The sequence below is a fragment of the Ranitomeya imitator genome, chromosome 7, assembly GCF_032444005.1.
Source record: "Ranitomeya imitator isolate aRanImi1 chromosome 7, aRanImi1.pri, whole genome shotgun sequence".
In the NCBI taxonomy this organism is placed as follows: Eukaryota; Metazoa; Chordata; class Amphibia; order Anura; family Dendrobatidae; genus Ranitomeya; species Ranitomeya imitator.
This window is the reverse complement of record NC_091288.1, coordinates 40180602-40205722: the sequence shown is the minus strand read 5'-3', so window position 1 is coordinate 40205722 and position 25121 is coordinate 40180602. Positions and strand designations below refer to the sequence as shown.

The following is a 25121-nucleotide window of genomic DNA, read 5'->3' as shown; positions in this document are numbered from 1 at the left end:
TGCTATATTGCTTTTCCCACGACCACCTGATGCTCCACCACCACTACCATCATTACCAGCTGGCAATGAACGCCCACGGCCACGACCTCTTCCACCAGACTTCCTCATTCTTTGAAAAATATAACCAAACAAACAAACGGTATTTGGTACTGTAAAACCAGTTACAAGGTGTACGCAAACTTGTGGTGAATTTAAATCTCCCTTTATAGGTGGGTGAGACTGCAGGGAAAATCAGGCCCACTGTATAACAGTACACAGCTTAAGTGGCAGACAGATATGCCACTAACAGGACTGACACAGATGGACACACTGCCAATAAAAATTTCCCCCTTTTTTTTATATGGGAGACTAGTGAATAAATCAGGCCCACCGAAATACAGTATATTTTCTGTGGCAGAAAATGAGTGACAGATACCACAGACAGGACTGGCACAGATGCAGATTTGCCAATCTTAACCCCTTACCGGCATCGGACGTACTATACCGTCCGATGCCGGCTCCCCTGCTTTGATGCAGGGCTCCGCGGTGAGCCCGCACCAAAGCCGGGACATGTCAGCTGTTTTGAACAGCTGACATGTGCCCGTAATAGGTGCGGGCAGAATCGCGATCTGCCCGCACCTATTAACTAGTTAAATGCCGCTGTCAAACGCAGACAGCGGCATTTAACTACCGCTTCCGGCCGGGCGGCCGGAAATGACGTCATCGCCGACCCCCGTCACATGATCGGGGGTCGGCGATGCGTCTCCATTGTAACCATAGAGGTCCTAGAGACCTCTATGGTTACTGATTGCCCGTCGCTGTGAGCGCCACCCTGTGGTCGGCGCTCACAGCACACGTGCAATTCTGCTACATAGCAGCGATCAGCAGATCGCTGCTATGTAGCAGAGCCGATCGTGCTGTGCCTGCTTCTAGCCTCCCATGGAGGCTATTAAAGCATGGCAAAAGTTAAAAAAAAGTTTAAAAAAATGTGAAAAAAATAAAAAAAACATAAAAGTTTAAATCACCCCCCTTTCGCCCCAATCAAAATAAATCAATAAAAAAAAAATCAAATCTACGCATATTTGGTATCGCCGCACTCAGAATCGCCCGATCTATCAATTAAAAAAAAGTATTAACCTGATCGCTAAACAGCGTAGCGGGAAAAAAATTCAAAACGCCAGAATTACATTTTTTTGGTCGCCGCGACATTGCATTAAAATGCAATAATGGGCGATCAAAAGAACGTATCTGCACCGAAATGCTATCATTAAAAACGTCATCTCGGCACGCAAAAAATAAGCCCTCAACCGACCACAGATCATGAAAAATGGAGACGCTACGAGTATCGGAAAATGGCGCAATTTTTTTTTTTTTTTTTTAGCAAAGTTTGGAATTTTTTTTCACCACTTAGATAAAAAATAACCTAGTCATGTTTGGTGTCTATGAACTCGTAATGTCCTGGAGAATCATAATGGCAGGTCAGTTTTAGCATTTAGTGAACCTAGCAAAAAAGCCAAACAAAAAACAAGTGTGTGATTGCACTTTTTTTGCAATTTCACCGCACTTGGAATTTTTTTCCCGTTTTCTAGTACACGACATGCTAAAACCAATGATGTCGTTCAAAAGTACAACTCGTCCCGCAAAAAATAAGCCCACACATGGCCAAATTGACAGAAAAATAAAAAAGTTATGGCTCTGGGAAGGAGGGGAACGAAAAACGAACACGGAAAAACGAAAAATCCCCATCATGAAGGGGTTAATCTCCCCCTTTTTTTTTTTTCTGGGAGACTAATGAATAAATCAGGCCCACTGTAATACAGTATATTTTCTGTGGCAGAAAATGACAGACAGATGCCACGGACAGGAATGGCACAGATGCAGATTTGCCAATCTTAATCTCCCCCTTTTTTCTTTTTTCTGAGAGACTAATGAATAAATCAGGCCCACTGTAATACAGCATATTTTCTGTGGCAGAAAATGAGTGACAGATACCACAAACAGGACTGGCACAGATGCAGATTTGCCAATCTTAATCTCCCCCTTTTTTCTTTTTTCTGGGAGACTAATGAATAAATCAGGCTCACTGTAATACATTATATTTTCTGTGGCAAAAAATGAGTGACAGATACCACAGACAGGACTGGCACAGATGCAGATTTGCCAATCTTAATCTCCCCTTTTTTCTTTTTTCTGGGAGACTAATGAATAAATCAGGCCCACTGTAATACAGTTTATTTTCTGTGGCAGAAAATGACAGACAGATGCCACAGACAGGACTGGCACAGATGCAGATTTGCCAATCTTAATCTCTCCCTTTTTATTTTTTCTGGGAGACCAGTGAATAAATCAGGCCCACTATATTACAGTATAGTTTCTGTGGCAGAAAGTGGCTTGAAGATATATAACAAAAAAAAGAAAAGAAAAAGGGACTGTACTACAATTACTATCTCCCTACAGTAATCTCAGAAAAGTATGGCAGGCAGCAATAAAAAGGACTGCTGCACACAAAAGTGTGGACAAACAAACAATATAGCTGTGCAGAAAGGAAGGAGCAACAGGATTTTTTGCTTTGAAAAAAGCAGTTGGTTTGCACAGCGGCGTACAAACAGCAATGCAGCTATGAGGGAGCCTTCTAGGGCAGCTCAATAAGCTACAGAGCTGAGGAAGAAAAATCTAGCCTCCACTGTCCCTGCAAAGAAAAGGTGGTGTTGGACAGTGGAAATCGCTACAGCACAAGCGGTTTGGTGGTTAATGGACCCTGCCTAACGCTATTCCTGCTTCTGATGAAGTGGCAGCAACCTCTCCCTAAGCTCAGATCAGCAGCAGTAAGATGGCGGTCGGCATGCACGCCCCTTTATAGCCCCTGTGACACCGCAGAAAGCAAGCCAATCACTGCCATGCCCTTCTCTAAGATGGTGGGGACCAGGATCTATGTCATTACGATGCCCACACTCTGCGTCCACCTTCATTGGCTGAGAAATGGCGCTGAATGCGTCATAGGAAACGCGACTTTGGCGTGAAGGTCGCGTACCGCATGGCCGACCCCACACAGGGATCGGGTCGGGTTTCATGAAACCCGACTTTGCCAAAAGTCAGCGACTTATGAAAATGACCGATCCGTTTCGCTCAACCCTATTCGGCAATATTATGATTCATTATGTTGAAAACATGTGATAGTTTATGCTAGTGAAATAACAATGTTACTTACATGCTTACAGTATTTTAATGTATTTGATTATTGTGATAATCCATGTTGTCTCTTCACTCAGAGAAGAAGAGAACTTGAACTCTAGTGCCACCTATTGGAAGTAGCTATACTAAAAGTCAATGTCAACCTTTAACAAGCCTTGCCATATGATTTAGGATAAAACCAAGCTAGAATCTCAATTTGCAGACAGTCTTTCTGGGTCTTACTCCTCATTAGTGCAAAGACTGAGATCCGATTTGGATGTATGAAAGGCTTAAGACTGGAATGTAAGGGGTAATGTTTCTCCTGGTGGAGAGTGACATGCCTGACATGTCAGTGTAAGTAGGCTTATAAGCCATGCAATGCTTCACCTTTTTCTACTTCCAATTAGAGTTCAAGTCTCTGAAGAGGCAATTTACATATTTAATTTCCCAATTTTGTAAGCCTACTAAAACTGAAATGCCAGGCATGTCACTCTCCACCTGGAGAAACATTCCCCCTTAGATCCCTGTAACAAGCCAGACATTCTTCTACCTAAAAACCTTCAGTGACCAGTAGTCAGCCATACATAGAAAATTTTCAATCACTACTTACAACCTCCCACTGAACTCCAAGCTCAATATGAGCAGAATCTAGACCAATAAATTGCTTAATTTTTCTAAAATATTTAGAATTGAGAGTCCTCAGTGGTTGATACCTTTTAATGGCTAACTGAAAAGATGGTAACAAATTGCAAGCTACCGAGACTACTCAGGTCTCTTCATCAGGCATAGATAGCAAGCCAAAGTCAGCTTTCAGCTTCTGCACCAGAAGAGGACGCAGCACATTGTGGGAGCAGGGGAAGGTAAGAATAATAGTTTGTTGCTTTTTAAAATGTGCTGGAGAAGAATGAGAGACGTTATGACTGGAGGGGGCCCGGCATGGGGGACATTGTTAAAGGATGGTGCTCAGGATGGAGAAATTCATTATTTCAGGAAGGAACCAGAAGGAGGATCGGGAGGGAACATTATTAATGGAAGAAGATCAGGATGGGTACATTATACCAGGAAGAGGCTAAGGATGGAGGACGTTATACCAGGAAGAGGCCCGAGAAGGAGGACATTATACCAGGAAGAGGCCCAGGATGGAAGACATTACATCATGAAGGAGCCTAGGATGGGGGGCATTGTTATAGAATGGAAGGCATTATTTCAGGAAGGGGCCCAGGATGGCAGGGCGGGGACATTAATTCAGGAAGGAGCCAGGAGTGGGACATTACTACTGGAAAGGGATAAAATTGGAGACATTATTACTGGAACGTGCTAGAATGGGGGACATTATTACAGGTAGAAGACTGGACAGGTGACATTATTACATGGGGGATGAATACACATGTTTATATAGGTTCTAGAATGCTACAAGGACCCATACATCTGACCAACATGCGGGTGGGGTCCCAGGTCAAAATTTTGCATCGGGGAAAAACAGAATCTAGTTACATCACTGCCTGAGAGGTCATACAATACAGACTAGAGAGGAACTGCTGGCACATAAACTATGAGTTAAAGCAGTTCCTCTTCCATTCAGCACAAGCCTGCAGCTGTTGTATACTCCAGCACCACAGAGGAGATTCTGGGAAATAGGAAAGTCCAGAGGTACCAAGGTCATGTATTTTTGTTAAACATTACATTTTTTTTTACTTACAGAAGGTTCACCTTTAGCCTCACCCGTCTCGCCTGCAGTACTACAGAGATTGATAGCTTGTTATAATATCATACAGTGGGAAGCACCAACTAATTAACTGAGCACTGCTATAACTGGCGAACTCAACCCTGGTGCACATTTATCATGTTTTTTTACTGTCATGATTTTTTAGTGCCACAATGTTCTGCATATTGTCCTGGAAATTCTTACAACTGACTGTACTGGAAGCATCTTCAATGTTCTTACTTTAATGTTTTTAACATTTGCAAACCTTGACTATAGGTGCGTTCTGTATATCTCTAAAAATATCATTCTTATCTTATCCCTTGCAGTGATAACTTCATGGAAACCCAAAAATCTACGATAAATGGTAAATGCTTTTTTCCTCTTTCATCTGTTAAAGATCTTAATAAGGCCAAAGATTGTGATCTTGTTTATGGCTCTATGAAATAGGGCTCATTTAGAAGAACAGATAATCTGGAACGTTTGTTGCTTATTGGCTTGTGTAAACATGGCGGCAATCACCCGATGAATCAGCTAAATGCTTGTTTATTGGGTGATTGAATCATTCATGCCTGCATTAAAGGGGTTGTCTGGTGAAGACAAGTTTTCATCTATCCACTGGATAGGTGAAAACTTATTGATCAGTGGTTGTCCGACCTCTTGGACCTGCCCTGTTCCATAGAACTGGGTACTTTATTCCTCATTAAAATGGAGCAACAGTGCAACATGCTTGATGACTACCAATCATTCATTCTTTTGGGGGTTGTCAAGTAGTGCACTCGTGTATTTCCAGCAGCCCCGTAGAAAATGAATGGTGCAGCGGTTGGGCATCTGACCTGTCGCTCCATTCTGTAATGGGAACAAAGGTGTCCCATCGTAATAATGATAGTTCTGCACATATAGAATTCTAGTCCAGGCCGTCACACGACCAGCTGCTGGTTGGTTTGTCTAAGTTGGCCCATACTCATTGGTTTATAAGCTCTAATATGCTGTACAAATTAACTTGTACCTAATTTTCAGGAACCACTGAGGGTTTAAAACTATTCTGTGCTACATATAACTCACCCATATTCCAGTATAGTCACTGATCAGGATGGCAGAGGAGCTGCTCTGTATTATATCACTGACATTTCAATATATAATCTGTCTATGCCAAAATAAGTGTGATACGCTGTATAAGGGCATAGAAAATCCACTGCAACTTCTACAGGAACATAAGAATCTTATGACAGTGTTTTTTAGTTGTACAACATAATTGTTGTTTGTGTGATTCTTTAGCACAATTGTGGTCTTTTGCTTCCAGAGGTACAGCGCCTTGCAAAAGTATTCGGCTCCCTGGAACATTTCAACCTTTTCCCACATATCATGCTTCAAACATAAAAATACCAAGTGTAAAGTTTTGGTGTAGAATCAACAATTATGAAGTTGAACGAAATTTATTTGTTATTTAAAATTTTTGTGGAAATTCAAAAACTGAAAAGTGGGGCGTGCAATATTATTCGGTCCCTTTAACTTAATACTTTGTTGCGCCACCTTTTGCTGCGATTACAGCTGCCAGTTGCATGGGGTATGTCTCTATCAGTTTTGTACATCGAGAGACTGAAATTCTTGCCCATTCTTCCTTGGCAAACAGCTCGAGCTCAGTGAGGTTTGATGGAGATCGTAGACAAATCTCCATCCCAGTCTCAGGTCTTTTTCAGACTCCAACAGGTTTTCTTCAAGAATGGTCCTGTATTTGGCTCCATCCATCTTCCCATCAATTTTAACCATCTTCCCTGTCCCTGCTGAAGAAAAGCAGGTCGAAACCATGGTGCTACCACCACCATGTTTGACAGTGGGGATGGTGTGTTCAGGGTGATGAACTGTGTTGCCTTTATGCCAAACATATTGTTTGGCATTGTTGCCAAAAGGTTCGATTTTGGTTTCATCTGACCAGAGCACCTTCTTCCACATGTTTGGGGTGTCTCCCAGATGGCTTGTTTCAAACATTAAACCGCACTTTTTATGGATATCTTTGAGAAATGGCTTTCTTCTTGCCAGTCTTCCATAATGGCCAGATTTGTGCAGTGTACGACGATTGTTGTCCTATGCACAGACTGTCCCACCTCAGCTGTAGATCTCTGCAGTTCATCCAGAGTGATCATGGGCCTCTTGGCTGCATCTCTGATCAGTCTTCTCCTTGTTTGAGATAAAAGTTTAGAGGGACGGTCAGGTCTTGGTAGATTTGCAGTGGTATGATACGGCTTCTATTTCACTATGATCGCTTGCGCAGTGCTCCTTGGGATGTTTAAAGTTTTGGAAATCATTTTGTATCCAAATCCGGCTTTAAACTTTTCCACAACAGTATCACGGACCTGCCTGTTGTGTTCCTTGGTCTTCATGATCCTCAAACAGAACCCTGAGACTATCACAGAGCAGGTGCGTTTATACGGAGACTTGATTACACACAGGTGGATTATATTTATCATCATTAGGCATTTAGGACAACATTGGATCATTCAGAGATCCACAATGAACTTCTGGAGTGAGTTTGCTGCACTGAAAGTAAAGGGGCCAAATAATATTGCATGCCACACTTTTCAGTTTTTGAATTTCCACAAAAAATTTAAAATAACAATACATTTCATTCAACTTCACAATTGTGTTCCACTTGTTGTTGATTCTTCACCAAAAATTTACATTTGGTATCTTTATGTTTGAGGCATGATATCTGGGAAAAGGTTGAAAAGTTCCAGGGAGCTGAATACTTTCACAGGGCACTGTATATCTAAATATAATGCGTATATGATAATATACAGTAGATACATTCACTATGAAGGATCAGTACCATGACCTATAGTCATACTTAATGATAATGGTGACTCTTGCACAGCCTTTGGTCTTAAGATAACTGTGGGAGTAAGGATTGAATTGTACAAAGTCAAATTGAAAAATATACCTTGATTGAAAATGCCACAATAGCTCAAACGACGCAAGCTTACATTCAAGATACCCCCAGATGGGAGATTGTTTTTGGGTTAATGTGTAGATGATCTCTCCGGACCCGGCTAGTGTTTGTTTATGAAGAAAAAATAAAGAATCACTCAAGAGCCATTCATTTGTTCTGTAGCTTTTGGAAAGCGATATTTGATGGACACTTCATTCCATCATAAGGTACTTTCATTTGCAAATAATATGGTGGTATTTTGATGTCCATATTTCAAATGCAATACGTTTACTAAGATTCATTGGTGATCTTCAGTAAAAGGATAGGTTCACAGGACGGTTTTCTCCACATCCGAGAAAAATGGTCCCTTTATTCAGATCAGACTTTGATCAAACCTTGATCAGACTTTGATCGAGTTTCATCAGAGTTTGATCGAGTTTCATCAGAGTTTGAACAGCGTTGCATCAGAGTTTGATCAAAGTTGCATCAGAGTTTGATCAAAGTTGCATCAGAGTTTGATCAAAGTTGCATCAGAATGTAATCAGAGTTTGATTAGAGTTGCATAAGAGTTTGAACAGGGATTGATCAAAGTTGCATCAGAGTTGCATCAGTTTTTCTCAGATGTGAAGAGAAAACAAAAAGTTTCTCCACCGTCTCCATTCTTTCAGTCTGGGAAAATCGGACCACACTCGAATGTCATTGGAGAGTGGTCCAGTTTTTTCACGGACCCATAGACTTACATTGCTTACACTCGGATTAAAATTGGACATGTCTCCTATTTTTTCTGTGGACCGCTCGGTCTGAGGAAAAAAAACTCAGATGTGCACAGACCCATGGAATATCACAGGTTCAAGTGAAAACCACTGATAGAAGTCATCAAGAAAATTGATTGTGTGCAGGAGCCCAGTGAGGGGTCCAGCTATGGGAACTATTATCATATAACTCAAATTGCCCTCTATTATGGCTGTGTGAACGCGACCATAATGAATAAGGAATATTACAGATGGCTTTTCACTAGGTTCAAAAGTGGCCTGTTTTTATTCTTATATTAGATATACTGCTCCTTGTTTTTTTTAATTAGTGGGTCCGATGTGCTCATTTTAGCATTTTTATGATGTTTACCAAAAGAATTCTCTAGAGCCGTGTATTTAGGCTGCTCTTATAATTGCCTGGTGAGCCATGAACAATCATAATAAATTTACATATTGGGCCCACTAAATAAAAAAGCCTTTATTTATTTTTAAATGGAGTACTCAGGGAAGCAGTGGGAACAAAATAAAAGTTAAAACCAGACACTTTACACCTCATGAAAAGTCTCCTTTAAAGAAGCCATTCTCCCATCAAAGTTTTTATCCTCTTAATATATTGCAGTCTTCATATTACATGGCACTGTGCACTTACAATTGCTCATTTTGCCTTTCTACCCAGATAATTCTTCTCTTTTCTCTGCTCTATGTACAAACAGGAAGTCTCTGGTCCCTGCATTTATCATGCCCCTTTTCAACTCCTGACTTAGCTGCTCCCTCCACCCCTCTGCCATTAATTTTTGCAGTGACTAATGACTCACGTAGGAAAAATTGACCTCTTGTTCTATATAGAGCTTAGAAGGATTAAGCTAGACAGTTTTTAATCATGTGATGTCATAGACCTAATGGAAAAGAGAAGAATTAACTGGGTAAATAGGCAAAATTAGCAATTGTAAGTGCACAGTGCTATATAACATGATGAGTGCAATATTTTAAGAGAATAAAAAACTCTTAAACTGACTAAGAAGAAGGAGATCTGCCAACGGGTGATCTTTTGGCTCATTCTTTATTGCTGACATCCCAACCTTCCTCCTCTGATGGCATCTCCTCCTTGATATCTTGATCTGGTTCCCAGTTCCTGTCCACTGCTGAATCATCATCATCATCATTATCATCATTCCTGACTCAGCTGACAGTTGTCTATGAATAGAAAATATCTTGCGCTCCTTGTCCTCATTACTGATCCCCACCTCTAGAATGGCCCTGTCTCAGAGTGCCACTACCACCTTGGCTGCCACTGCCAGGGCCATTACCCCCTCGGCAGATACTGCCAGTGCCACTACCACCTCAGCTGCCACCTCCAGTGCCACTACCACCTCAGCTGCCACCTCCAGTGCCACTACCACCTCAGCTGCCACCTCCAGTGCCACTACCACCTCAGCTGCCACCTCCAGTGCCACTACCACCTTGGCTGCCACTGCTAGTTCCACTACCACCTCAGCAGCCACCACCAGTGCCACTACCACCTCAGCTGCTACCACCAGTGGCACTACAACCTCGGCTGTCACTGCCAGAGCCACTATAACCTCACTGCCACTGCCAGCACCATTACTAATTTGGCTGCCACCGCCAGTGCCACTACCACCTCAGCTGCCACCACCAGTGCGACTACAACCTCAGCTGCCACCGCCAGTGCCACTATCACCTCGGCTGCCACTGTCTCAACCAGTATGGCTGACAAATCTACTAACACAGCTAGCTGTTTGAATCATGTACTCCTTCTCCTTCATCCTTATCTCAACTCAGTCCAACTAGAGAAAGCTGTTGTAAAATATCTTCCTTAGTTCCTGGAAGTATCATCCTATCCACCACAATCACCATAGCATTTGTGTCCACAGGACAATCAAAGACACCTTGACTAAGTAGTTTTCTTTAAATAATACTTAATAATAGCTGCCCATTGTGTTCTTTTTTCAGATGGAGAATTAAAGTCTTTAAAAGATGGGTATGTATGAGAGATAATAGTTATAGTGTTGTATCTGTGAACACAATGAACTAAAGAAATGTATCATGATCAGACCGAGGTCCAAATATAAAAGTTAGGGATTGTTCACATTTGTCTTATTTCTGCATTTCTGTTTCTTTATTGGACAGAAATATAAAAAATAGTGTCACACCCCTGCATTACATACACCAATGACAGCAGAAAGACCACATTGACCTTAATGGCCTCCATTTGTTTACCGTCATGGTGTATAGCATTTTATCAGACAAAATAGAGTAGTTTGATGGGCTATTTTGTCCAGTATTTTGTCTGAATTTGCTTTGGTGGCCCCAAATGAGCCTCAGAGATGTGAACACAGCCCAGTCTAGTAGTTGATGGCATACTGAAAAAATAAAATCAGTCATCAGTGAAAAAAAATGGTAAAAGAGGAAAATTAAGAAGGGGTTTTTAGGCATTTAAGCATTGATAGCCTATACTAAGGCTTGGGTCAGACCAGGTACGGACTGGGAATGAAATTCAGCCCTGGCATTTGAAATCACACAGGCCCACGGTGTCACCGTCCCCAATAACCAGATGGGATATACAGTATTACTAATATTACCCTGGATGGAGGAAAGGAAGATTTACTACAAGACCAATATTTCTAATAATAACCACGGCATACTGGGGTAAGTGACGGAGTGACCAGCCTTGTGCTCCGTCACAACTTTTAACAGTATGGGCTTCTTGAGAACAATGATTCTGTTAACAACGTAGCATACAAGGCAGCCCACAACCAGACCAGCCCTTCTGGCATTTGCCAGAATTGCCAAATGGCCAGTCCGGCCCTGTGTCAGACGACCGTATTTTCTGTCATCCGAGAGAATGGGGCGGTTTTGCTAATCACATTCTGATCAGGGTATGATCTGATTTTCTCAGATGTGGAGAAGATGGAGAAAAATTTCCCGATCTTCTCCATTCCGTCAGTCTGTGAAACTCGCACCTCACTCGGATGTCATCCAAGTTCAATCCGATGTTTTCCATGGCCAAGTGCGATCCGAATATCGGATACAAATCATGCACACTTATTTTTTTTGTCCTCGGACAATCTCTGACCAAGGATAAGACTCAGACATGTGTACGGCCCCATAGAATAACATTGGTCTGAGTGCGATGTGATGTTTATTAGGATAGCACTGGGACTGAAAAGAGCCATGTGTTGAATTTAGCCGATCACCACCTCTGTGAATAATAATGGTCGGCGTGCAATCTGATTTTTATCGGATTGCATTTGTCTGATTTCTACGTTAGTGTGAGTGAACCCTAGGAGAAGCATTTTGACATAAAATTGCTTTGATAACTACGGTATTTATATATCCAATTCCATTTCTTTTTCAGTCAATATCTTGATAACTGTAACTCGTACCGAAAAAAGTATGCAATGTATTGTTTTAATTCTCTGTAGATAGCAGACAAAGCATTGATAACACATTTGTAATAGTCTGCATTTATTTATTATGCATTGTATTCTGTTTTCTAGATCGGGGAAGAAAACAAAGAAAAAGAAAGAAAAAGAAATCCGGGTTGGATTCTTTCAGCTGGTAAGTGTGACACATACAGTAGGCAGCACAAAGCTGCAAAAGCTGCAAAAGGCATTTCCAAAATCATAAATGATGGATACGGATTTGTCATTAACCTCTTATTTTATGCAATTCTGCTTTCTCCCCATATAACTTGATAAACCTGGACTTATGTAGGGAAGTTCCAGAGGTTGTTCAGTGCCCTAATGCAAAATCTGACCAATATACATTACTGGTGTGCTACATGGCTTGTGTGCCCCAGTATGTCTGCACACAATGTTGCTTCATCCCCAAACTGGAGATTTCCCACCAATTACCATATACGTAACAGTAGTTGCTGCTTTTCACTACTTGAGGAACATAGCTCAGTGATTGTTTTCTTCAGTGGCAGATGCCCATAGACCATCAAATTAGACTCCAAATCCTTCCAAAGTCACCAGCATTGTCTGACAGCTAGTTATGGACAGCACAATATTGGAATTGGTAATCAGAGGCACAATGCTATGATTATTTTCCTAACGGAATGTTTGGCTTCCTCCTAGTTCCGATATGCTACCGGCAAGGACATCATCATGATGGTAATTGGGGCAGCGTGTGCTTTAGCCCATGGAGCAGCGCAACCAATGATGCTTTTGATCTATGGACAAATGACTGACATATTTATCGCATTCGACATAGAAGGCCAGTACCTTCAGGATCCAAACAAAATATGTATCAATGGGACAATCAGCTGGGTCAATGGTACAATGTTAGAAATGGATAACTCTACAGTGCCCTGCGGGTAAGATGTCACACACATCCAAGATTTTGACTCCTCTCTGTTTTAATATGGCAACTGTAGTCTCCTTAAAAAGTATAATTGCCCTTCATTGACCGTTATGAGGTCTCTAGGTGTCATATTGACCACCACTGACCTTTATCGTGGTGTACACATGACTTCATGTTGTATATAATATTTTGTATGCTTTTTCCATTGCTGCCGCAGTTATTGGAGGTTTGATAAGCAATGTCCTAGCTATGCAATCAAGTATGGATATCTGATGATGCAATGGAGATAGAGGACTAGTCAGAGTTCTATATCAAATAGATGATGATTCTGGCACTGACCAGATGCTACTTGAGTGTGTGGCTTGAGTACCAGAAAGATAAGTGCAAGGAAAAGGAGTAGGAGGATGGCTTGTGCCTTGCTCAGATTGCTCTCCAGCTGGTTTTTCCCACAGGAGCAGGTGATGTTGCTTCATGGGTTGATGGAGAGTTGTAGAGTTTCTAGTCTATTTGAGCCAGGACATCCATGACCAATTTTTTCCTACAGATTATGCACGCTGAAAAAAATGACCACACTCTAGATTGTTATCAACACGAGCACAACCAGAATTTTTGGTCACTGTTGAGTCTTCTGGACCAAAAGAAGTAATGGCATCACCTACTTCCAAGCTGACCAAGAAAAAGTAGATCTGTCACCGGATGATCTTTTGACCAGATGTCAGCTTTGAGCTTTAATCGCTGACATCAAACCCCTCCTCCTTTGATGACATCACCTCCTTGTTACCACTATCCAGTCTCCAGGTCAACCACATAATCATCATTAATATCATTCCTGACTCAGTTGATTGTATAATTACCAGTATAAGTTAAGGCAGGTCATGTGAGGTGTATGTAGGCTTCCTGACTCTAAACCGACAGATAATGTTAGGTAAGAAATGGATCGGGCAGTTTGAGCTCAGACGCTCAATATTTTTGCTCGCTTGAAAGATAAACTGTTGCCAAAGGTGCCCCATATTGAAAACATATGGGCGTTTGGCCGAGCCAAATGTTCATGTGGTTGGTGTTTCCAAAACAAACAAATAAGAAAAAATTCCAAGGTATAAAAATGTGACCTGGATCTAACCAACTGCCTTCAATGGTGACCTGACACCCACCCCTGCTGGAAAAAGAAGCCAGGAGGCCTGCGGGGGACGCGAGCAGCATTAAAGAGGAATAATGACATTCTGGTAGGTGAATAAAATATTTTTGTACCTTTGACCGACTTTGGACCCCATAATAAAGTCTTTAAATGTTGTTGATCCCGTTAAGAAATGAAACAAAATAGTTCTATTGATTATACATACATTTAATATGCACAAAAATTAAGCTTAATTTAAAAAAAAGTGCCTTAACAGTATGTGCACACAACGTATTAGTACCCATTGTGTTTTACTACAGGAAGACTCTTTAGGAAAACGCCGGTGGTGTTCCTCATGAAGTGTCTTCTTAAATGTTTTTGGCTCATTTTCAGCCAGCTTTTTATTTTTGCTTTGCGAAAACCAGAAGAAGGATGGACAGGTCATTTTTTTTTACAAACTTGAAGTGGTTAAAGTGTAGTCTTTATTCTTTTTAACATTTATTGAGCGCTTTATTAGTGTTCTTCAATACTGTTAATGGCAATGAAGGATCCAATAAATGTTGGAAACCGAAAGAACTAATGATCTATAATGGGGCTTGTCAGGTTTTTCCATCATGGTGCTTGTCATTTTACCGCGCAAAATACTGCAACATGCTGCTCTTTTTTTGCCCAGCATTGTTTGTGGAATCTGCAGCAGAGACTTCAAAGCAGACGCGATCAACAAACAGTAGATGGTGCAAAAGTTTTTTAGTGTATTAAAAGGTTGTGATTAGTGATACGCGAGTGTGCTCAGGTGTTATACGAGTGTCTCGGGCGTGCTCGAGTAACATGTTCAAATCCTCACGGCTGTTAGACAGCCACAACACATGCAGATATTGCCTGTTTGTTATCAATCACTGCATGTGTTGTGGCCTGTGAACAACTCGAGACATGCAGCCACAGGGACTTCAAAATATTACTCGAGATAACACCTGAGCATGCTCGGGTAACACAATATCCTTGCACGCTCATTCATCACTAGCTGTGATCAATATTCCCTAATTACTTTCAATGACTGTTTCCATATCATTCAGGTGAAAGGTTCAGTAACAAGTACGTTTGCACCATGTTTATTAGCGCTTTATGTTATATTTATGACTGTCTGTTACACTCCATTCACCCTGCACTGTGACCTTTCATCCTAATCCACAGAATAAACATTGAGACGGAAATGACCCAATTTGCATATTACTACATTGCTATAGGAGTGACTGTCCTGGTGATCAGCTACTTTCAGGTACATGACTTTCGAGCTACACTCTTCAACAATGAAATTGTAGTAACGAAGTAAAAGTTGTGAAATTATAGTAATCATAGGGTGGATAGACATGTTAATGATATACAAATGATGGAAAAAAAGGAAGCAAAATATTCAGAAAATTGCAATTTATTCAGTTATCATGCAGCCTGGCATTGCCATGTTCAAAAATGGCTTCTGGGAAACTTTAGAGAAATAACCGTACCACTGGTTCCATGATGAGATTAATAAAAGATCCAGCTGTTAGCATACCTGGAATGAAGACAACAGGAGTCCGGCCACCAATCATTATGCCACCCCAAACCAGGAGTAAGACCAATATGATGCTACCTTATGAAGACCTATTCATGGACTTCACACCAAAGGCTATCATGGTGCAGAGAGGTCGGAATGGAAGCCTGTCATCTTCACACATGAGATCCGCTTTTGTCTTGGATGCCATGATAGCTAGTGATTGGTCCAGAGACCATGTGGTCAATGCCATGAAGAGGTGTGATTATGCTGTGGAGTGGCATAATGTATGATAGCTGGACCCTTTTAGTTTTGATTGCAGATACACAGCTTGGCGTTACAATGATTTGGTGATGGCATAAATGGTACGGCCATTTTTTCAAAATGTCCCAGGAGCCATTTATCAACATTACAATGCCAGTCCTTATGTTGCTCGTTCTGGCGTTCCAGAAAAAAACATACATTTAAAAGCCAGCAGGGGGCCATAGGTGACTTGTCCGGGTGGCTGGTCTTTGGCAGTTCTCTGTGCACTGCTGACCTCTAGTGAGAGGTTTCGTCCTACATGTGGATGGGAGAGACCTGTTACTCAAGAGGAGCAGGGCAGGAAGAAGCCTCCAGAGAACAGGATTGGATTACTCATCATTCATTATCACATTTCCTCTTTTTTGTTTAGTTTTTGGTATTTGTCACCGGTTTTTCATTTCATTTTCCCCTCATTCTTCTATGAATTTTTTTTTGTTCGTCCTAGTGGATAGGGTTTGTGGTTTCCAGATGTTTTTGTCTGATTCGTCAATCATGACTTTTTAAATAGTTGCCAAATTATTGGAGCAAATGTACTTCAATCCGACTCTGGCTTTTAATTTTTGGCCAATTTTTGAGACAATTTAGCAAAGCTTGACTTTGTCCTAAAAAGTTGCAAAAAAACATAAAGACAAAAAAGAGCATGTTTAATTTTTTTGAAAAATTTGTGAGCCATTCCCTCCATTTTGAGGAATGTGGCCCAACAAAAACATCAATAGATACTACAAAGCAAAAAGAAAAGTAACTTTAAAAAAAATAGCAAAGATGAATCGAACCCATAGTTACTGGATGGTTTGAAATTAGTTTTCTCAGAAATACTGCAGTGTTTCAGACTAAAACATTCTTGCCTGCAGTGACGGTGCCAGTGTCTGAATCAGAGGTCATGTTTCCTTTATAGGTTGCAAAATTAATTGCCATTTTTACAGTACAAACCTATAGATTTCGATGAGTGCTGTATTATAATATCTCCACATAGAACTCTTAAGAGCCAGAACGTTTTTCTGTATGCATGTGGCCCATCGTACATTACTTCCATACTTTCCCTACAGATCGCTCTATGGGTCGTGGCTGCAGCTCATCAAATACAAATAATCCGGAAAGAATATTTCAGGAAAATAATGAGGCTGGATATAGGCTGGTTTGACTGCAACTCTGTTGGGGAGCTGAACACAAGAATTTCGGAGTAAGAATTGGGCATTTATGGAGATAAAGCATTTCTTATAAAATGAAACACAAATGTCAGGAACATAACACCCACTCAATATGAAACGGATGTTACGCCATAAATTTTCAAGGCAACACCCTTTTAGTTATACATTATTATTGGGTATTTTCGAATGATTAAAGGGTTATCCTAAAAAAGGTACGTTATCAATTATCCGTGGGGGATAGGTGATAACTTACTGTTATAGATGGTCAGACCACTGGAACCCCATAATACTGAGATCGGGACCGGGTAACCCCATCCTGAATGAAGCATAGGTACGCATGCCCCACCTTTGCACCATTCATTGTTGCCCATTCATAGGACAGTTTTGGACTAACTCTTTAAAAGTTTTATACCACCTGTTCTCATAGGTATGTTCTGAATGTGTGATTCCTTGGGTTCCCACCTGCTTGGACTACCATCGATTATTAGAACTACCGCACTCTTGAGGACATTGAATGGAGCAATTGTTTTTTCATGCCCACCTCTGCTCCTACATTAGTCCACATTCATTAATCAAGTTTTGCTGTAACTCATACGCGCTCTTTTCTTCTTACTTTCGCTGACACATCATAACAGAGATCCATAACATTGTCTCTTTTTCTTTAAACAGCGACATTAACAAAATTAACAATGCCATTGCTGATCAGGTCGCCATCTTCATTGAACGCATTTCCACATTCGTGTTTGGATTTCTTATTGGATTTATAGGAAACTGGAAATTGACGCTGGTTATTGTGGCTGTCAGTCCTCTTATTGGTCTAGGGGCAGCTTTAATGGCGCTGGTAAGTTTTTTGTAAATTGTTAAACTTTTATGAGTATTGAGTCTCATTTTGCACTAGAATGCTTGGTGGGCAAAGAATAAAGAATATCGACAATATTAAAATCTTACATATATATAATACATATATATATATATAATGCAATTATATAGGCGTAAATGGGTGAAGGAGATGATAATGAAAATACACCAATGTTTTTACACACCTTCAGCTTTATAGGCCAAGTCAATAAGCTAAATAAAGAATTCTGAAATACATAGCAGTGAAAGCCATCCCGGGAAAAAGAGATTTTTGGTGTCAAGCTGGACATTTTTGATGCATCAGTAGGCAATCAGGTGTCTACAGATGGCTATAAGCATAAGGTTCCATAACTATAAAGGCTAACATTATGTTCCACAACAGAGGACATATGGACTAAAGTGGCTGGAGTTTATCTGTGCTATCCTAGTTTTACAGATATAAGCAACTCCCATGATAGAAATGATATGCTCTTCATGACTGTGAAGTTGGAAATAAATGTTGGTTAAACAATTGTTCAGATGGAATTTGCTTCATGTCTGTGGCATACTGGCCAATGTCTAAAGGAAATGGGAAACTACAGGAAGGATGGTTTATTTTGTGGAACTAAACCCTTATTTTGGCAAGCCAAGATCACCCTAATCCTAAACTTTCACACCCTCGCAGAAATCTTAAACACCTTGATCTACATTCACTCCCCGAATCCCTCCTCCCTCTCACAGACATAAGCTCCCTACACAATGCGGATGACACTGCCGCTCTATATAACACCACAATAGCTGTAGCTTTGGAATCTCTTGCCCCTCTCACACATACCAAAGCTCGCAAAATCAACAGACAGCCCTAGCACACCAGCCTGACCAAAGAACTGAGGCGAGCTTCCAGGGCTGCTGAGCGCAGATGGAAAAGATCCCACTCCAACGAGCACTTCATCACATTCATACAGTCCCTCACTACTTTCAAGACCACACTCGCCACAGCAAAACAAACCTACTTCTCATCTCTCATATCCTCCCTGTCTCACAACCCCAAACAGTTATTCAATGCCTTCAATTCTCTCCTCCGCCCCCAGCACCTCCTCCCTCCCCACTCATTTCAGCTGAAGACTTTGCCTCATTTTTCAAGCAGAAGATTGAGAACATCAGAGATAGTTTTAGTAAACACCCCCAGAACCCTTCCTCCCAACTACCCAGCCCTCTACCTCCAAAACCAACTTCCCCACCATTACCGAAGACGGACTTTCCACTCTACTCTGATGATCGCATCTCACCACCTGTGCACTTGATCCGATCCCATCCCACTTCATCCCAAACCTCGCCACAGTCTTCATCCCAACCCTAACCCATCTCTTCAACCTATCACTAACAACTGGTGTTTTCCCCTCAAGCTTTAAACATGCCTCCATCACACCTATCCTCAAAAAGCCCTCTCTTCACCCATCCTCTGTATCTAGCTATCGCCCTATATCACTTCTCCCCTATGCCTCCAAGCTACTGGAACAACACGTCTACCTTATGATAATGATAAATGTGCAGCAGTCAGAACATGATCGGACAGATTGATCACTGCATCTTCAGCTACTGGGCTCTGTCTTATTTCCGATTCCAAGCCACATGTTTCCTCTTTTGTTGTTTGTTCCCACCTTCTCTTCTTTCTACCCCTCCTGATCTTCCTCCTAAAGGGGTCGATATATTCACATTATCGCTTGTGGTGGGTAATAGCTCTAACGAACTGGTGGACATCCCAGCCCCTTCACTCATGCTTGATTCGGATTCTGTGGTCAAGTAGTCTCTTCTTTGGTGCTGATTTTTATAAACACTCTTTTTTCTCCACCGAGGATTAGATCTACCTCCTCCAATGCTTTCTTTAGCGCTAGACCAATTAAAAATGCGACCCGTATCAAAATCAATCTTGTCGCGAACAAATTTGTCGCGTTTCCTCTGTTTCACATTAATCTGTATAGGGGTTAATTTGCTTTCTAATTTTTTATTAAAGTCAGTCCATTGATTTGTTGATAGTCTAGATTTTAACTCCGTCTGCGTTTTGTAACATAGTAACATAGTAACATAGTTAGTAAGGCCGAAAAAAGACATTTGTCCATCCAGTTCAGCCTATATTCCATCATAATAAATCCCCAGATCTACGTCCTTCTACAGAACCTAATAATTGTATGATACAATATTGTTCTGCTCCAGGAAGACATCCAGGCCTCTCTTGAACCCCTCGACTGAGTTCGCCATCACCACCTCCTCAGGCAAGCAATTCCAGATTCTCACTGCCCTAACAGTAAAGAATCCTCTTCTATGTTGGTGGGAAAACCTTCTCTCCTCCAGACGCAAAGAATGGCCCCTTGTGCCCGTCACCTTCCTTGGTATAAACAGATCCTCAGCGAGATATTTGTATTGTCCCCTTATATACTTATACATGGTTATTAGATCGCCCCTCAGTCATCTTTTTTCTAGACTAAATAATCCTAATTTCGCTAATCTATCTGGGCATTGTAGTTCTCCCATCCCCTTTATTAATTTTGTTGCCCTCCTTTGTACTCTCTCTAGTTCCATTATATCCTTCATGAGCACCGGTGCCCAAAACTGGACACAGTACTCCATGTGCGGTCTAACTAGGGATTTGTACAGAGGCAGTATAATGCTCTCATCATGTGTATCCAGACCTCTTTTAATGCACCCCATGATCCTGTTTGCCTTGGCAGCTGCTACCTTGAACTGTCCTCCCATCTATCTTCCTGCTCCCTCTTCGACCGCTTTCAATCAGGCTTCCGGTCACACCACTCCACTGAAACTGCCCTAACTAAGGTCACCAATGACCTATTAACCGCCAAGAGCAAGCAACACTACTCTATCCTCCTCCTCCTGGACCTGTCCTCTGCCTTTGACACAGTGGACCATTCTTTATTACTACAGACCCTCTCATCCCTTGGCATCACAGACTTGGCCCTATCCTGGATCTCGTTATACCTAACTGACCGGACATTCAGCGTCTCCCACTCACACACCACCTCCTCACCTCACCCCCTATCTGTCGGAGTCCCACAAGGTTCAGTTCTAGGGCCCCTGCTCTTCTCCATTTACACCTTTGACCTGGGACAGCTCATAAAATCTCACGGCTTTCAGTATCATCTCTATGCTGCCGACACACAGATCTACATCTCTGGACCAGATATCACCACCCTACTAACCAGAATCCCTCAATGCCTATCCGCTATTTCATCCTGCTTCTCCGCTAGATTTCTAAAATTTAACATGGACAAAACAGAATTCATCGTCCTTCCCCCATCTCACACGACCTCCCCAACGAACCTATCCATTACAGTAAACGGCTGCCCACTCTCCCCAGTCCCACAAGCCCGCTGTCTTGGGGTAATCCTTGACACTGATCTCTCCTTCAAACCACATATCCAAACCCTTTCCACTTCCTGCCGCCTCCAACTCAAAAATATTTCACGGATCCGTACATTCCTAAACCAAGAATCTGCAAAAACCCTAGTCCACGCCTTCATCATCTCCCGCCTCTACTACTGTAACCTCCTGCTCTGTGGCCTCCCCTCTAACACTCTTGCACTCCTCCAATCTATTCTAAACTCTGCTGCCCGACTAATCCACCTGTCCACCCGCTATTCCCCGGCCTCTCCCCTCTGTCAATCCCTGCACTGGCTCCCCATCACCCAGAGACTCCAGTACAAAAGCCTAACCATGACATACAAAGCCATCCACAACCTGTCTCCTCCATACATCTGTGACCTCGTCTCCCGGTACTTTCCTGCACACAACCTCCGATCCTCACAAGATCGCCTTCTCTACTCCCCTCTTATCTCCTTTTCCCACAATCGCATACAAGATTTCTCTCCTGCATCCCCCCTACTCTGGAACTCTCTACCACAACATATCAGACTCTCGCCTACCATCAAAACCTTCAAAAAGAACCTGAAGATCCACCTCTTCCAACAAGTCTACAACCTGCAGTAACCACCGATTGACCAAACTGCTGCACGACCAGCTCTACCCTCACCTACTGTATCCTCACCCATCCCTTGTAGATTGTGAGCCTTCGCGGGCAGGGGTCCTCTCTCCTCCTGTACCAGTTGTGACTTGTATTGTTCAAGATTATTGTACTTGATTTTATTATGTACACCCCTCCTCACATGTAAAGCGCCATGGAAAAAATGGCGCTATAATAATAAATAATAATAATAATAATAATCCTAATTTTTCTCTCAGTCACTCTAGGTACCAAGGCTCAGCATCAATGAAAAAGATTAGACTAGTGCCTAAATGATTTGGCAACTCCTCTAGGATGGTGTGGGTACCCTTATATTCTTGATAACCAGCCATGATAAAGCTAACAGCTGAGGGTTACGGCTCACAGCTGTTAGTTTAGCCATGCTGGTTATCAAACATAGAACAGACCCCAAGTCATTTTATTTATTTATTTATTTAAAGTTCAGGTGCTGATTAATGAATACTCTCATCAGCGGCACCTGCTCTTTCTTTTATTAGAAGCAGCAGGTGTAGGCTGATGGGAGTAGCACTCTCTCATCAGCCAACGCCACTGTGACCGGGGGTAAACTTTTTACCATCAGTCACAGCTACTGGCTCATACGGTTATCTGACACAGTAAGAACCGCAGCTCTCTGACTGCCTATAATAATCTTACCGCCGATCAGAGGCAGTGTGTGCCGAGCTGTCATGCAAATGATAGCTTGATAAACAACAGATGTTTGGGCCCCCTATTTAACTGAATGGGGTCTGGGTTTGGGTACTGTTCTGACGTTCGAACCAAACTAATTTTAAGTTTTTGGCCGAACCCACTGGATTCGAACATCCAGAGGTTCACCCTTCACTAATGATGACAACAAAAACGTTTGCAAAGACTTCATTAAGAAACTACCATTTGTGAGCAAAGATGTGGAAACCAAACCAAGCTTTGTGCAGTGATATGGTAAATATAAGACCCCAGAAACAACTGATGCACACAAATCTGGTATAATTCAGCTGCAATGGTTTACTGACATGGTTTTTTTCTCATATCCATTAAAGGAGGGTTAAACAAAATGAGAGACACTAAAAATGGGATCTGCCACTTGTCAAAAATATGTAATATTTGAAACTGTTATAAGTGCCGCTGTTCTCCTTAGTTAATTACACTGGTCAACGCAATTTTTCTGGCAAAAGTTTTTAAAACATATTTTAAGTCAATTTTGGCTGCTGATTATGAATATGAACTCTGTTTTTGGCTATCACATCAGGATTTCGAGATTTTTGATGAAAATTACTCCTATCTAATGTTTTATGATAAAAATACATGATTTTCGGTACTAAATTTTGTATATTTTTAATCAAGGAATAACAAAGATTACAAAGTCTATGTACAGCAAATCAAATATACTTACAGAATTAAACTACAAAACACATACAGTGGGGCAAAAAAGTATTTAGTCAGTCAGCAATAGTGCAAGTTCCACCACTTAAAAAGATGAGAGGCGTCTGTAATTTACATCATAGGTAGACCTCAACTATGGGAGACAAACTGAGAAAAAAAAATCCAGAAAATCACATTGTCTGTTTTTTTAACATTTTTTTGGCATATTATGGTGGAAAATAAGTATTTGGTCAGAAACAAACAATCAAGATTTCTGGCTCTCACAGACCTGTAACTTCTTCTTTAAGAGTCTCCTCTTTCCTCCACTCATTACCTGTAGTAATGGCACCTGTTTAAACTTGTTATCAGTATAAAAAGACACCTGTGCACACCCTCAAACAGTCTGACTCCAAACTCCACTATGGTGAAGACCAAAGAGCTGTCAAAGGACACCAGAAACAAAATTGTAGCCCTGCACCAGGCTGGGAAGACTGAATCTGCAATAGCCAACCAGCTTGGAGTGAAGAAATCAACAGTGGGAGCAATAATTAGAAAATGGAAGACATACAAGACCACTGATAATCTCCCTCGATCTGGGGCTCCACGCAAAATCCCACCCCATGGGGTCAGAATGATCACAAGAACGGTGAGCAAAAATCCCAGAACCACGCGGGGGGACCTAGTGAATGAACTGCAGAGAGCTGGGACCAATGTAACAAGGCCTACCATAAGTAACACACTATGCCACCATGGACTCAGATCCTGCAGTGCCAGACGTGTCCCACTGCTTAAGCCAGTACATGTCCGGGCCCGTCTGAAGTTTGCTAGAGAGCATTTGGATGATCCAGAGGAGTTTTGGGAGAATGTCCTATGGTCTGATGAAACCAAACTGGAACTGTTTGGTAGAAACACAACTTGTCGTGTTTGGAGGAAAAAGAATACTGAGTTGCATCCATCAAACACCATACCTACTGTAAAGCATGGTGGTGGAACCATCATGCTTTGGGGCTGTTTCTCTGCAAAGGGGCCAGGACGACTGATCCGGGTACATGAAAGAATGAATGGGGCCATGTATCGTGAGATTTTGAGTGCAAACCTCCTTCCATCAGCAAGGGCATTGAAGATGAAACGTGGCTGGGTCTTTCAACATGACAATGATCCAAAGCACACCGCCAGGGCAACGAAGGAGTGGCTTCGTAAGAAGCATTTCAAGGTCCTGGAGTGGCCTAGCCAGTCTCCAGATCTCAACCCTATAGAAAACCTTTGGAGCGAGTTGAAAGTCCGTGTTGCCAAGCGAAAAGCCAAAAACATCACTGCTCTAGAGGAGATCTGCATGGAGGAATGGGCCAACATACCAACAACAGTGTGTGGCAACCTTGTGAAGACTTACAGAAAACGTTTGACCTCTGTCATTGCCAACAAAGGATATATTACAAAGTATTGAGATGAAATTTTGTTTCTGACCAAATACTTATTTTCCACCATAATATGCAAATAAAATGTTAAAAAAACAGACAATGTGATTTTCTGGATTTTTTTTACTCAGTTTGTCTCCCATAGTTGAGGTCTACCTATGATGTAAATTACAGACGCCTCTCATCTTTTTAAGTGGTGGAACTTGCACTATTGCTGACTGACTAAATACTTTTTTGCCCCACTGTATATATGGCACACAGATGAATGGCAGTTATTTGAACTTTCTTTTCTTGGCTGATCTGTGATGTACAGCTTCTGTGTTGTCTCTCATCAAGCTCCAGCAATAGTCAGCCATCATATGGGAGTCCCACCGGCCTTGATACCGTTCTTCCATTGTTTTAGTGTCCAGATGAAAACGCTCCCCTTGTTCCTCGTTCACATCCCCAAGGTTCTCTGGAAAAAAGTCCAAATGGCTGTGTAAATAGTGAATCTTGATACTCATTCTACATCCAAGATTTTGCCAA

At 41.7% G+C, this 25121-nt stretch overlaps 1 protein-coding gene across 1 annotated transcript in view; it reads left to right on the top strand.

Moving 5' to 3' along the window:
• Positions 1 to 25121, top strand: part of LOC138644553 (bile salt export pump-like) — a 121465-nt gene that overhangs the window by 18021 nt on the left and 78323 nt on the right. Inside the window, exons 2-8 of the mRNA XM_069733084.1 lie at positions 5182 to 5219; positions 10502 to 10529; positions 12049 to 12109; positions 12631 to 12869; positions 15162 to 15246; positions 16848 to 16981; positions 17619 to 17790. Coding sequence (XP_069589185.1) covers positions 5192 to 5219; positions 10502 to 10529; positions 12049 to 12109; positions 12631 to 12869; positions 15162 to 15246; positions 16848 to 16981; positions 17619 to 17790 — 747 coding nt within the window. The 5' untranslated portion in view covers positions 5182 to 5191. The remainder of the gene's footprint in view (positions 1 to 5181; positions 5220 to 10501; positions 10530 to 12048; positions 12110 to 12630; positions 12870 to 15161; positions 15247 to 16847; positions 16982 to 17618; positions 17791 to 25121) is intronic.